General features: G+C 40.7%; 1 protein-coding gene across 2 annotated transcripts in view; it reads left to right on the top strand.

Moving 5' to 3' along the window:
• Positions 1 to 12764, top strand: part of LOC110955660 (adenylate cyclase type 1-like) — a 105352-nt gene extending 92588 nt beyond the window's left edge. Inside the window, exons 16-21 of one of the 2 annotated variants that reach the window (XM_051947285.1) lie at positions 3057 to 3203; positions 3667 to 3765; positions 4268 to 4382; positions 6146 to 6270; positions 7457 to 7497; positions 10113 to 10234. In XM_051947285.1, coding sequence (XP_051803245.1) covers positions 3057 to 3203; positions 3667 to 3765; positions 4268 to 4382; positions 6146 to 6270; positions 7457 to 7497; positions 10113 to 10116 — 531 coding nt within the window. In that variant the 3' untranslated portion in view covers positions 10117 to 10234. Of the gene's footprint in view, positions 1 to 3056; positions 3204 to 3666; positions 3766 to 4267; positions 4383 to 6145; positions 6271 to 7456; positions 7498 to 10112 lie in introns of both variants that reach the window. The other variant, XM_022200742.2, reaches the window with a different exon arrangement.
• Positions 12765 to 13314: the final 550 nt, after the last annotated feature.

Here is a 13314-nt window from a genome sequence, read left to right on the forward strand (position 1 = left end):
CCACAGAGATATATTTTGGTAATACTGGAACCAACAAAATCCAAGTCATCTCCAGTATTTCTACAATATGTTTCTTATATATGTATATATATATATATATATATATATATATATATATATATATATATATACATACATACATATATATGTATTGCCTTGTGAAAGTATTCGGCCCCCTTGAACTTTTCAACCTTTCGCCACATTTCAGGCTTCAAACATAAAGATATAAAATTTTAATTTTTTTGTCAAGAGTCAACAAGAAGTGGGACACAATTGTGAAGTGGAATGAAATTTATTGGATATTTTAAACTTTTTTAACAAATAAAAACCTGAAAAGTGGGGCGTGCAATATTATTCGGCCCCCTTGCATTAATACTTTGTAGCGCCACCTTTTGCTGCAATTACAGCTGCAAGTTGCTTGGGGTATGTCTCTATCAGTTTTGCACATCGAGAGACTGAAATTCTTGCCCATTCTTCCTTGCAAAACAGCTCGAGCTCAGTGAGGTTGGATGGAGAGCGTTTGTGAACAGCAGTCTTCAGCTCTGCCCACAGATTCTGGATTGGATTCAGGTCTGGACTTTGACTTGGCCATTCTAACACCTGGATACGTTTATTTGTGAACCATTCCATTGTAGATTTGGCTTTATGTTTTGGATCATTGTCCTGTTGGAAGATAAATCTCCGTCCCAGTCTCAGGTCTTTTGCAGACTCCAACAGGTTTTCTTCCAGAATGCTCCTGTATTTGGCTCCATTCATCTTCCCATCAATTTGAACCATCTTCCCTGTCCCTGCTGAAGAAAAGCAGGCCCAAACCATGAGGCTGCCACCACCATGTTTGACAGTGGGGATGGTGTGTTCAGGGTGATGAGCTGTGTTGCTTTTACGCCAAACATATCGTTTTGCATTGTGGCCAAAAAGTTACATTTTGGTTTCATCTGACCAGACCACCTTCTTCCACATGTTTGGTGTGTCTCCCAGGTGGCTTGTGGCAAACTTCAAACAAGACTTTTTATGGATATCTTTGAGAAATGGCTTTCTTCTTGCCACTCTTCCATAAAGGCCAGATTTGTGCAGTGTACGACTGATTGTTGTCTTATGGACAGACTCTCCCGCCTCAGCTGTAGATCTCTGCAGTTCATCCAGAGTGATCATGGGCCTCTTGGCTGCATCTCTGATCAGTCTTCTCCTTGTTCGAGGGGAAAGTTTAGAGGGACGGCCGGGTCTAGGTAGATTTGCAGTGGTCTGATACTCCTTCCATTTCAATATGATTGCTTGCACAGTGCTCCTTGAGATGTTTAAAGCTTGGGAAATCTTTTTGTATCCAAATCCGGCTTTAAACTTCTCCACAACAGTATCTGGGACCTGCCTGGTGTGTTCCTTGGTCTTCATGATGCTCTCTGCACTTTAAACAGAACCCTGAGACTATCACAGAGCAGGTGCATTTATACGGAGACTTGATTACACACAGGTGGATTCTATTTATCATCATCAGTCATTTAGGACAACATTGGATCATTCAGAGATCCTCACTGAACTTCTGGAGTGAGTTTGCTGCACTGAAAGTAAAGGGGCCGAATAATATTGCACACCCCACTTTTCAGTTTTTTATTTGTTAAAAAAGTATAAAATATCCAATAAATTTCATTCCACTTCACAATTGTGTTAGCCTAGCCGCGCTAGACAACCCACGGCAATGAATTTAATTCTCTGCCAGGGTGGGTCTAGTTACCCTCCATAAGGCTCGAGGCTGGATTCTCCTAAAACTGGCCGGCCCAATCACCATGAAGTGTAGAGTCAGAAGGCGGGCGTAACGAAGTGACGACAGAGGCGTGACGATTCTGACAGAAACAACCAGCGCACAATAAACAGTTATCTTTCGACTCGGCTTTGTCCACAGCCCTTAAAGATTTGAAGCTAAAATTCAACTTGAAAGATAAACAAAGGACGGCACTTAAGTGTTTCATTGAGAAGAAAGACGTATTTGGACTTATGCCGACGGGATATGGCAAATCCTTAATATACCAGTTGGCTCCGCGGCTCCGCTGGTTGGGAAGCTAATGGGACTTAGCCACAATCCGCCGGTGCTCTCGGAACTACGTCAGCCTATTCGTTGCGTTGATTGGTTGTATACCTACCCAATTGCTGCAGAGGGATTTGATAGACAACCTTTTAGCCCGCCTCCCTCCCTGTCGAGCCTCCCTAGACCCTTGTGCCGTCAGAAACATGGGTCTAGCATGGCTAGGCTACGATTGTGTCCCACTTGTTGATTCTTGACAAAAAATTTAAATTTTATATCTTTATGTTTGAAGCCTGAAATGTGGCAAAAGGTTGAAAAGTTCAAGGGGGCCGAATACTTTCGCAAGGCACTGTATATATAAAATTATATATATATATATATATATATATGCTGTTCATTAATGACGCAGCTGCTATTTTGTTGAAAAGACTGAAAGAAAAGCTCTCTTGAATCCTGATCTGAACTGGCAGCAGCAATGCATGTGGCTTTTAAGTTCCACAATATCTGTAACTACTGTACACCCCATGTGAAATCTGTTTCTGTGTGAGAGTATGAAAACACTCAGAAATTCACAAGCAGCAGTAGTACGTACAAGTGATTATGTGGTGAAATACAGTTTATTTCCTTCACAGCTGGAGCTTGACTTTATAATGTAAGGCGAAAGGGATTTGTGTCCAGTGTGTTCAAGCATAATTTTGCAAGTACACTTCAACAAATCTAATGGAAAATACTTTAAATCTAATGCAGGAACACTACTTCTGAAGGCAATGCAAATGAAGGCATATAAAATAAAGCAAATATGATGAAATATCCTGATTTTAAGCTTAATTCTGTTTTCAGACAGAATGGTGCCTAACTGCATTGATTTCTGGCTCTAAAAATGGTATAAGTTTGGCAGTATTTCTTAAAGATAGCATGCCTTTTTAACCTGCCAGCGGTTTTGGAGTTCAAAGGCCTTCTGCCCACAACAACAGGATTTTGTATTTTAAATCCGTGGTGACCATTATAATCAGTCTGATTGAACTGTGCTACCCCCTAGGACCTGTACTATCAGTCCTATGCTCAGGTTGGAGTGTTGTTTGCCTCTATCGCCAACTTCAATGACTTCTACATTGAGTTGGACGGCAACAACATGGGAGTCGAGTGTCTGAGGCTGCTCAATGAGATCATCGCCGACTTTGATGAGGTGAGCAATGTGATGTGTTCCATCCCTCCGTCCACAAATCAGCAGTTTGTATCTTTTTTCATGCAGATTTCATGTCTGCCTGCTCTTTACAAAATCTGGAGGGCAGCTTCAGTGCAATATGACCTCCATGTCATTTTCAAAGATGACATTGCGGCCATGACTGAGGGTTAAAAAATACTGTTTAATGATGCAATGTAATAAGCAATGGTTGCGGTTGGGAAAGTTCTTCAGAATAAAGAATCACTTACAGATGACGTTTGGCCTGCTTGAATCTATAATCAGCAACATAAAGCATTAATTTGCTCAAACTTGCTAAAATAGTCCATATAATTGCATTTGGATTTGTTCACCAGCACAACCTATGATATATATTTAAACCTAAACTGACAATTTACTTCAATTTGATTTGAAATTTGTGATATTTGTAATGTTTTCCTCCTATTTTTATCCCATTTTCTCGCAGCTGATGGATAAAGAGTGCTACAGGGATATCGAGAAAATCAAAACCATCGGCAGTACATACATGGCTGCAGTAGGGCTGGTTCCTACAACTGCTTCCAAGGTAAACATGCTGTAGCCATGTTTAGATCCTGCATGAGTTTCTGTGTGTGACTGCAGCATATTAGCAGGTTTTGAAACTGTTCAGAATGTGCACAGCATTTTTGAGAGGCCTAGTGTTTCCAGGTACATTTTTCTGGGTGTTGATATTTAGAACACTGTCACGTTTCAGTCCACAAAATCCTCTGTGAGGGATTACCAGCCTCTGTGGCGTCAGCATATTCTGCATTCATAAAGTTTCTTAAAACCCTGCAAAGCTGACAGACAAAAGAGCCCTTTCTGCAACTTCTGCAGAACTTTATGCAAACTCAACAATGAGTTGCGGCGGTGGTTTGACTTTGGGGAAAACCTGATACACACCTTTACAGCTTTCATAGATAATAATATGTGTGATCATGCAGGGAAGCAGAGATGAAGACTAATATCACTCCACTCAGGTATAAGCAGATACATTTCTGCATTAATGAGCCTGTTCTTCACATTTGTGTATTTTTTCTCTTTCCTAGGCGAAGAAGTCCATCACCTCACATTTATGCACAGTGTCAGATTTTGCCATCGAGATGTTTGACGTCCTTGATGCCATCAACTACCAGTCCTACAATGACTTTGTCCTGAGAGTAGGTGAGTTTGGAGACACACAAACACACTCACTGGCCTATATAAACACTGATGTCATAGCTCCTGACCTATTGCAGTGGACAGCATGGACGCTCAGTGCCGGTAAGTTTTGTAGGAAATGCATCACAGAAAAACGTTCCCTCCAGGAAGCTCGTCACAGCGAGCCCTGAAGTTCTGGGTTCCATTGTGTTGGGTATCCTGTGGGGAGCCTGCAACAGGAGCCCTTGTTTAATCCCAGTGTAACCTGGTGTACACAATGCCATCCTGTCTGCTCACTGTGGGGCTCCATGTGTAAAAACAGCATGTGCTTTTGTGCTTTCCTGAACCCACTTTCCAGAAATGCAACTTTTGTGCAATACTGACTTTCCAGAAAGTGAAGAAAAAAAAACAAAGTTAGCAGCTCTGTCGTGACTCTGTCCATCATTGAAATCCTCTAGAACCAGCTGCAAAGATGAGGCAACACCTTTGACTTGCAGAGATATGTCATCATAGTGTTAGAAATGGAAACATGACTTTTTATTTTGCAGACTTAAACACAATATTTTAATATTCTGAAGATGATACGAAAGACCCATTCACAGTGGATTAACATTATGTGGGCAATAAAATATTCCTTTTGGTCCCTAGTAATTTGCCTCATCAGTCTGGATTGGATTTGAAACCTATGTGAAAATACAAGTGATGCTCAGTGATTGACGATCATCATGGTATAAGCAGTGCTTCCCCAAATAAGCCCATATGTTGGTATTAACATGTTAGCTTAAGTTCACTCCGGGCAGGATTTATATCAGGAGGATAGTGAAATATCAAAAAATTCTTCCAAATCATGCTCACTCTGTTGTTCAAGAAAAAGGAGAAAAGAAAATTACCTGTTGCTGAACAAAAGAAGGTAATTTCAGCTGCAAATAACGGTAAGACGGTGAAGAATTCTCCACATATGAAAGAAAAATCACTGACCTGAGCAGGAGATATTCAAATCACCTTCCCTCTGAATAAATCCCATCTGAATCAGAATTAAGTCTCATTATGAGTATTGGTGGTGAATGGCAGACATATTCTATGCAGCAATCACTTTGTCATTACAGAAAATGAACGGAATCCACACATTGTTAAATTATCACAACATTCACATTCACACATAGCATTCACCTCAAAAATATTGACAGAGCTTTTCCCCAAACTTTACATGATTGCAAATTAGCCATTTTTGAAGTGTGTGAGTACTGATACTAATTCATACGGACACTGGGGCCTTGGGTTTCTTATTAGATCACTAGCTCTACAGTCTACAGAAACCTTAATATTATTTTCAAGTTTTTAATAATAGAAAAATCAAGAGATGAACATGTTGATTTTGATTACTAAGAAATAAGTAAAAACTGGATTTTAAAACTCAAATTTGCAATGCTCTGCCTAACCACGTTGTCTTTTTACCTTGCTTATAGAGAGACAGCTATCATTATTATTATTATTATTATTATTATTATTATTATTATTATTATTATTATTACCAGTTAAACTGGCATTGATCATTTCCATTCTGGAATTTCGGAACCTGGAAACACATATGAGCTGTCCTTGTCACATTAGGACAGCTAATGGGAAATAAAAAATCTTAAGTTTTGACCTTTTTAAATGACATGGAAATAAGACATATTTTTAAAAAAACACATGGACAGTGATACAGATAGAAGGTCTTATCATCATTTTTGAAAAATCTGTGTATTTTTCAGCACTTTTCTGCGCTGTGTGATGTTCACACACAGGTATCAATGTGGGCCCGGTGGTGGCAGGAGTGATCGGCGCCAGGAGGCCTCAGTATGACATCTGGGGGAACACAGTGAACGTAGCCAGCAGGATGGACAGTACTGGAGTACAAGGAAAGATACAGGTACAGCTCTTCCATCCACATGTACGGACATATTTCTATTTATGGAATTTGGTAAAAGAGGCTTTCTGAATCCACTGCAAAGTGGGTCTTTTGTTAATATGTACATATGGTGCTGCACAGTGACCTGGTTAGTACTGTCACCTTGCATCTAGAAGATCCCCAGTTTGTGTCCCAGCCTAAGCCTGGGATCCTTCTGCAAAGAGTTTGTATGTTCTCCCTGTGCATGCGTGGGTTTTCTCCGGGTACTCCAGCTTTCTCCCACAGTCCAAAAACAATGCTGAGGTTAATTGGTGACTCTAAATTGTCCATAGGTGTGAATGTGAGTGTGATTGTTTGTCTCTATTCGTAGCCCTGTGATAGACTGGTGACTTGTCCAGGGTCCCCTGCCTGCATGGATGGATGGATGGATGGATGGATGGATGGAATGGCCTTCTGAATCATTATCCTTCAGAATGGTTTTCTAGTTCAAAAATGTATGGCTGAATGACTCCAGTATTACAATTTGCCATTGTGTAGCACAGAGAAGTTGTACAAAGTCGTAGGTGACCTGGTGTACTGAGCTGCAGAGAGTGGATATGTAACTCTGAGACGCACATACATTTTTAAGTTGATTTATTCAATAGCCAGAGAGGGACTGTAGCAAGAATCAGTCATGTGTTCATGAACAATCTGAACATCTTAAGGCGCTTTTATTGTATCATTGTTTGTGAATTGTGCATATTTTGTTCTTTTCTTGTTGAATTTTGTGTTCTGAATGTATTTTGCTGTCAAATTTTATGTTTTTTAATGGCTCATATAGGTTGTTCACGTCTGTATCCTATATACAAAGGGTGTAACAGTAGGTGAACTTGTACCTGCCTGTGCCCTGTGATCCAAATAGTATCAATTCATGTATCTGTGCTCCTGAACTAAAATCCTACAATGCTTGACCTAAAACATTTTGCTAATGCACCAGTTGTCCGCCTGGAAAGCTGGATAGCTGTACTCTGCACTGAACAGATTAATTTCATATTCTAAATAAAAAGTAAAAATGTATACATTTGTTGTCTTTGTTTATACTAAAATGTTGTCATGATCCATCCCAGCTCCCATCCTTGTACCTTATTCTCCCTCTTTTTCTTTCTTTCTTTCTCCCCCTTTTCCTCTATTTCTCCCTGCCTCTGCCTCCGCTGCCTGTCCGGCCTAGCTGCTCCATACTGGACTCCATAGCTACAGTGGTATGCAAAGGTTTGGGCACCCCTGATAATTTTCAAGATTTTCGTTTATAAATCACTGGTTGTTTGGATCAGCAATTTCCATTAAATATATCATATAGCAGACGAACACAGTGATATTAGAGAAGTGAAATGAAGTTTATAGGATTTACAGAAAGTGTGCAATAATTATTTAAACAAAAGTAGACAGGTGCATAAATTTGGGCACCCCAACAGAAAAATTACATCAGTATTTAGTAGATCCTCCTTTTGCAGAAATAACAGCCTCTAAACGCTTCCTATAGCTTCCAATTAGGGTCTGGATTCTGGTTGAAGGTATTTTTGACCATTCTTCTTTACAAAACATCTCCACTTCAGTCAGGTTTGATAGTTTCCGAGCATGGACAGCCCGCTTTAAATCACACCACAGATTTTCAATAATATTCAGGTCTGGGGACTGAGATGGCCATTCCAGAACGTTGTACTTGTTCCTCTGCATGGATGCCTTAGTAGAATTTGAGCAGTGTTTAGGGTCGTCTTGTTGAAGTATCTAGCCCCGGTGCAACTTCAACTTTGTCACTGATTCTTGAACATTGTTCACAAGAATCTGCTGATACTGACTGGAATCCATGCAACCTTCAACTTTAACAAGATTGCCAGTACCTGCACTGGCCACACAGCCCCACATGATGGAACCAAATTTTACTGTGGGTAGCAAGTGTTTGTCTTGGAATGCTGTGTTCTTCATCCGCCATGCATACCACCCCTCATGTCCAAATAACTCAATTTGAGTTTCATCAGTCCACAGCACCTTATTCCAAAATGAAGCTGGCTTGTCCAAATGTGCTTTAGCATACCTCAAGCGACTCTGTTTGTGGCATGTGTGCAGAAAAGGCTTCTTCCACATTTCTCTCCCATACAGCATCCCCTTGTGTAAAGTGCGCTGAATAATTGAACGATGCACAGTGACACCATCTGCAGCAAAATAGTGTTGTAGGTCTTTGGAGCTGGTCTGTGGGTTGAGTTCTCACCATCCTTCACCTCTGCTTATCTGAGATTTTTCTTGGAATGCCACTTCGGGCCTTAGCTAGAACTGTGGCTGTGGTCTGCCATTTCCTCACTATGTTCCTCACAGTGGAAACTGACAGCTGAAATCTCCGAGCTAGCTTTTTGTATCCTTCCCCTAAACCATGATGAATAATCTTTGCTTTCAGTTCATTTGACAGCTGATTTGAGACTCCCATGTTGCCACTCTTTAGAGAAAATGCAAAGAGGAGAACAACTAACAATTAGCCACCTTAAATACCCTTTCTCATGATTGGCTTCACCTGTGTATGTAGGTCAAGGGTCAGTGAACTTACCAAACAAATTTTGTGTTCCAATAATTAGAGCTAAAGGTGATCAAATCAATAAAACAACAAGGGTGCCCAAATTTATGCACCTGTCTACTTTTGTTGAAATAATTATTGCACAGTTTCTGTAAATCCTATAAACTTCATTTCACTTCTCATATATCACTGTGTTCGTCTGCTGTATGATAAATTTAACTGAAATTGCTGATCCGAACAAACAGTAATTTATAAAGGAAAACGTTGAAAATTGTCAGGGGTGCCCAAACTTTTGCAGACCACTGTACTTGCGAGTCTGTTTAGTTGTTTAGAGTTATTTCCTCAATTCTCGTTTAATCCTCAGTTTCTTGACTGGAGTTTGCTTAGCTTGGTGTTTCTTGGTCTGTTCAGTTCTTGGTTTATTTGTAATAAATCTCCGTTTCTGCCTGCTCTTGTGTGTCTGTGTCTGGGTTCTCCGACCAACCCTCTCTCCTCTCTCCCTAGTGAGGTGTCATGCTTTGTAGTGAATCAAAACAGACAGCTCCCACCTTTTTTAATGCAGTGTGGAGTTTCACACTGTCCTCGCAGAAATCTACAATTTCTGTGTAAATGGATCCTAGGTTTAAGAAGCTTGCCTTCAATGACAACAGAGTTGTTGATGATGCACTTCAGAGAGTAAGTGCAGCAGCAGCAAAATGTACCCCAGAAGCCAGCAACTTCCACCATGAGAGGACCAAGTGGAGGAGGAGCCATAAACCTCTGCTGTGTGGAAGCTCTTTGATGAAAGAGCTACAGGAGATGCTGCAAGGAGAAATCCTACAGCTGATGCTGTAACAGAGATGAGATAGTATCTTGAGGAGCCCCTCATCCAACAAGCAGATGACCCACTGAGCTAGTGGCAGGCTAAGGCCTCAGTCTTCCCCCACCTGGTGAAAGTGATGGAGGGGAGACTGTACTGTGGCAACTACGATTCCATCTGAGAGAATGTTCTCAAAAATAGGGCAAATATTCACTGAAAGAAGAAATCGTATCAGCCTATCCAAGCTCAGGCAGCCGATTTTTCCTGAATGCCAACACCGCCCCTGCCCTCTGTGACAAGCGTACATTTTTTGTGCACTGTTACACCTCTTTGTCTTTTGTGTTCCACTGTCCATTGCATAAAATGCACAAGTTTCACAATGATTAGAAACCTCTGCAACTCCATGGTTTATGTCCATGTTAAAGGGATCTAACTGCATTTCTCAGTGTGTTACTGGTCTTTATCAGTCTTTAGCTTTATGTGCAATGTGATGTCCTTCTCATTCTTCTTTTTTTCCTGCAGGTGACAGAGGATGTCTATCGCCTCATCACCGATCACTACAACTTTGTGTGCCGTGGCCAGGTTAGCGTGAAGGGTAAAGGTCAGATGCTTACATACTTCCTGGAGGGGCGCAGACAGACCAGCAGGGCATCTCAAACCCAACAGCAGCCTGGCAATGCTGAGCGCCGATCGAGTGTGCTCACCCACAGCAGCGTGTGCACCAGGCTGAGCCCCGCTCCGACCGTGACCACATACTCCACCATCAGAACAAGCAGCCCAAGCATGGCTAAACCAACAACCTCCACCAGCACCACCAGGTACCTGCCCTCTGTGTCCACAGCCATGGTGTGAGGGACACTGTCTCCATGGTGACCATGGAAAATAAGAGTGGAGATGGATAAATAGCTGAAATGGCAGTAAGAAGGCTGTAGCAGAGAAAGCTTATTAAAGAGGAAACGTTGTTCTCCACTCTTCTTCTACTGTCTGTGGAACGCAGGGAGCTTGAGACAGTAATCGTCGGGACTCAGGCTTGGACTATGTTTTGGACTGATTCGGTGGCGGCCTGGATCAGATTGTCCGTCCACACTCAAGTCCTGTTTGTTGTTTCACACTGCAGGGTGTCATGAGCAGGGTACAGGATTTTTTAGCCACGTTGCTCTGTCATCAATCAAAGGCCAAGGATGTCTCCTGGATTTCAGAGTCAACTGCCAAAACTGTACCCACTACTATAATATACTATATCAAAATAAAAACACATCACAATGCATAATTGATAGTGTAGCACACAAGCCTCTTACAACAGCCACACCCAGAAATTCCTTTAACAACTTTACCTGACCCTTTTCTCTCAGTATAAAACCAAATCAGTGCTGTTGCCTTAGCGACCAGTCCTCACAATGAGTTTCTTTGCCATTATTTGTTGTTGCCTTTGGGTTACTTTATTGATTTATTGGACACCAGTTCAGATGAATTAATTACAGGAGCACTGTTGTCCAAGAGATATGTGTTTTTGAAATGGATGAAGCCAAATGCATAATTGTAAAAGGCAGTTAATGGTATAAACTTGCCAAAACACAACAGGGCATTGCCTTCAATCATGTGTGGGGCAGTATAGTACATTTCTGCCCTTTCACTAAAAACCTCAAACAGCACATGAGGTAAATTCTTGACTCCCCGAGAAGAGTGCTCGGTGTCTAAGTGCATGATGCCACTGCTGCATTCAGTCATGTTTGCTGTCTGTTTCCCTGTGATGCTTGACTTCCAGATTCTTCCTCGTCAAAGTGTAGCAATAAAGCGGTTTGTCTCCTCTCTCAGCCTATTCACCCTTTGCATGCTGTATTCAGCTGGATCCTACTTTGACCTGATAGTGTTTGTAGCCAATAGAGTGTGCATAGCTAGCCACACCAGTCTGTATATCTGTGGAGTAGAAGCATGACTTAGAAAACCTATTTTCTGTATTGTGCGGGTGTGATTCCTTCTTTCTCATCAAAATTATATTTAAAAAAGAAAACTTTTTTCTGCGTGCTTGTTTATGAAGAAATATTTTCTATTGTTGAAATATTCTGTTCTACTATTTTTATGAACTAAAGCTGCTTTGGTAAAGAAAAGAAAACTTATGTTTATGAGAAGACACCCAAACCTCCGTGTCTGGTTTCCTCATGCAAACCCAGATGATTTATTTTATGGTATAGCATGCTACTCACAGTACAGCTTACCACAGCCATTAACTCTCCTCTAATCTGTTCTAGCATGCACTGCCTGCAAGCCTGTGGCTCTTACATGCATGCTTTGATGAAAAACTAATGCAGGCCAAGCAGCGGACACACAGTGACTCTGTTTTAATGTAGTCCTCATGCATGCGCTGAAGGTAGCGGTCCTCTTGAATGTAAGGTGCTTTAAGGTCTTCTTCATGAGCTTGGTGTGCAAACCTTTTTGAGGACATATTTCAGGATAGATTGACATCAGGCCGGGGTTTCCTCCTCCTCCCCGCTCCTGCTGTAGTCAACAGGTAGCTGGTTTTCAAATGTGCCAACCTATTTTCGTAAACATATCAAACTTTTTGTGTTGAGCTGTAGCACAACTGAATGCGTGGCTATGGTTATTGTGTATTTCCTTTTGTTGAATGCCTGTATTTTTTTACTGTTTGAGCTGTTCATTAACAGTTTTGTAAATCAAAATGATAGCAAGTGTTGATTTTGGAGAGATTTATTTGGACACCATAAAATGACCGAAATTATGTTTACTTCTTATCATATTTAAAATAGATTCCAATCTATATAGTAGCTTGATTACTTACTTTAAGTTTCTAAGAGGTTTAAAATGAGGATTTTTATACACTTGCTTTAAACAGTTGAAAGGAAGTTGATGGAAAGGAGTTGTGTACAATATTTTTCCTGTAAATTGGATATTTTCATACTGTATGATACGGGTTTCAATTGTTATATGTAGGTATTACTAGCTATTATTGTACATTGTAGAGTCTTTTTCAGAGATATATTATGAATGATCCGATATTTGTCAAGTTCTTTTGTTGAAGATGTATTTATTGAGATGTTTTATGTGAATGTAAATTTTGTTAAAGACAATATTTTATACTAAGTGTTTGCACTGCGATGATATTAACGTATTATGATTATAAAAATAAAGCCAGTGGGGAGGCATCTCCTGATGTAAGAGCGCTCTTCCTGTTCTCATTTTCACACACACACACACACACACACACACACACACACACACACACACACACACACACACACACACACACACACACACACACACACACACACACACACACACATGCTCAGTGCATATGGAGAGGCCATCATACTCGAAAGTTACATAACAGCAGAAAAACAGAAGAAGGAGCAACATCGAGGTCAAAGTCAACCTGATTCCAACAGTGTTTTTCAGCAGTGTTGACCTCATGGTGATGATATAAGCATGTCGGCTACTGTAAAAAACATCCCAGCAGAGGTTGTTTGTGTGTGTGCAGATCAGATACTGTATAATATAACAGCAAGTGTGAAAAACACAATTTGACACTCATAAAATTTAACAGATTTTCAAAATGCAGTCAAAGCATGATAGTAATCGCAGGTGATAAGGGTTGTAAGTAGGTATTATTTTATATAAATTCACTGTTGACTAATAGCAAAATTGAAGTTCAAAGTGTCACGGCTTGGCTCTTGAGTCTAACAGTTGATCATCTTCACTTTTCTACATG

This window comes from Acanthochromis polyacanthus, chromosome 4 (genome assembly GCF_021347895.1).
Source record: "Acanthochromis polyacanthus isolate Apoly-LR-REF ecotype Palm Island chromosome 4, KAUST_Apoly_ChrSc, whole genome shotgun sequence".
NCBI lineage: Eukaryota > Metazoa > Chordata > Actinopteri > Pomacentridae > Acanthochromis > Acanthochromis polyacanthus.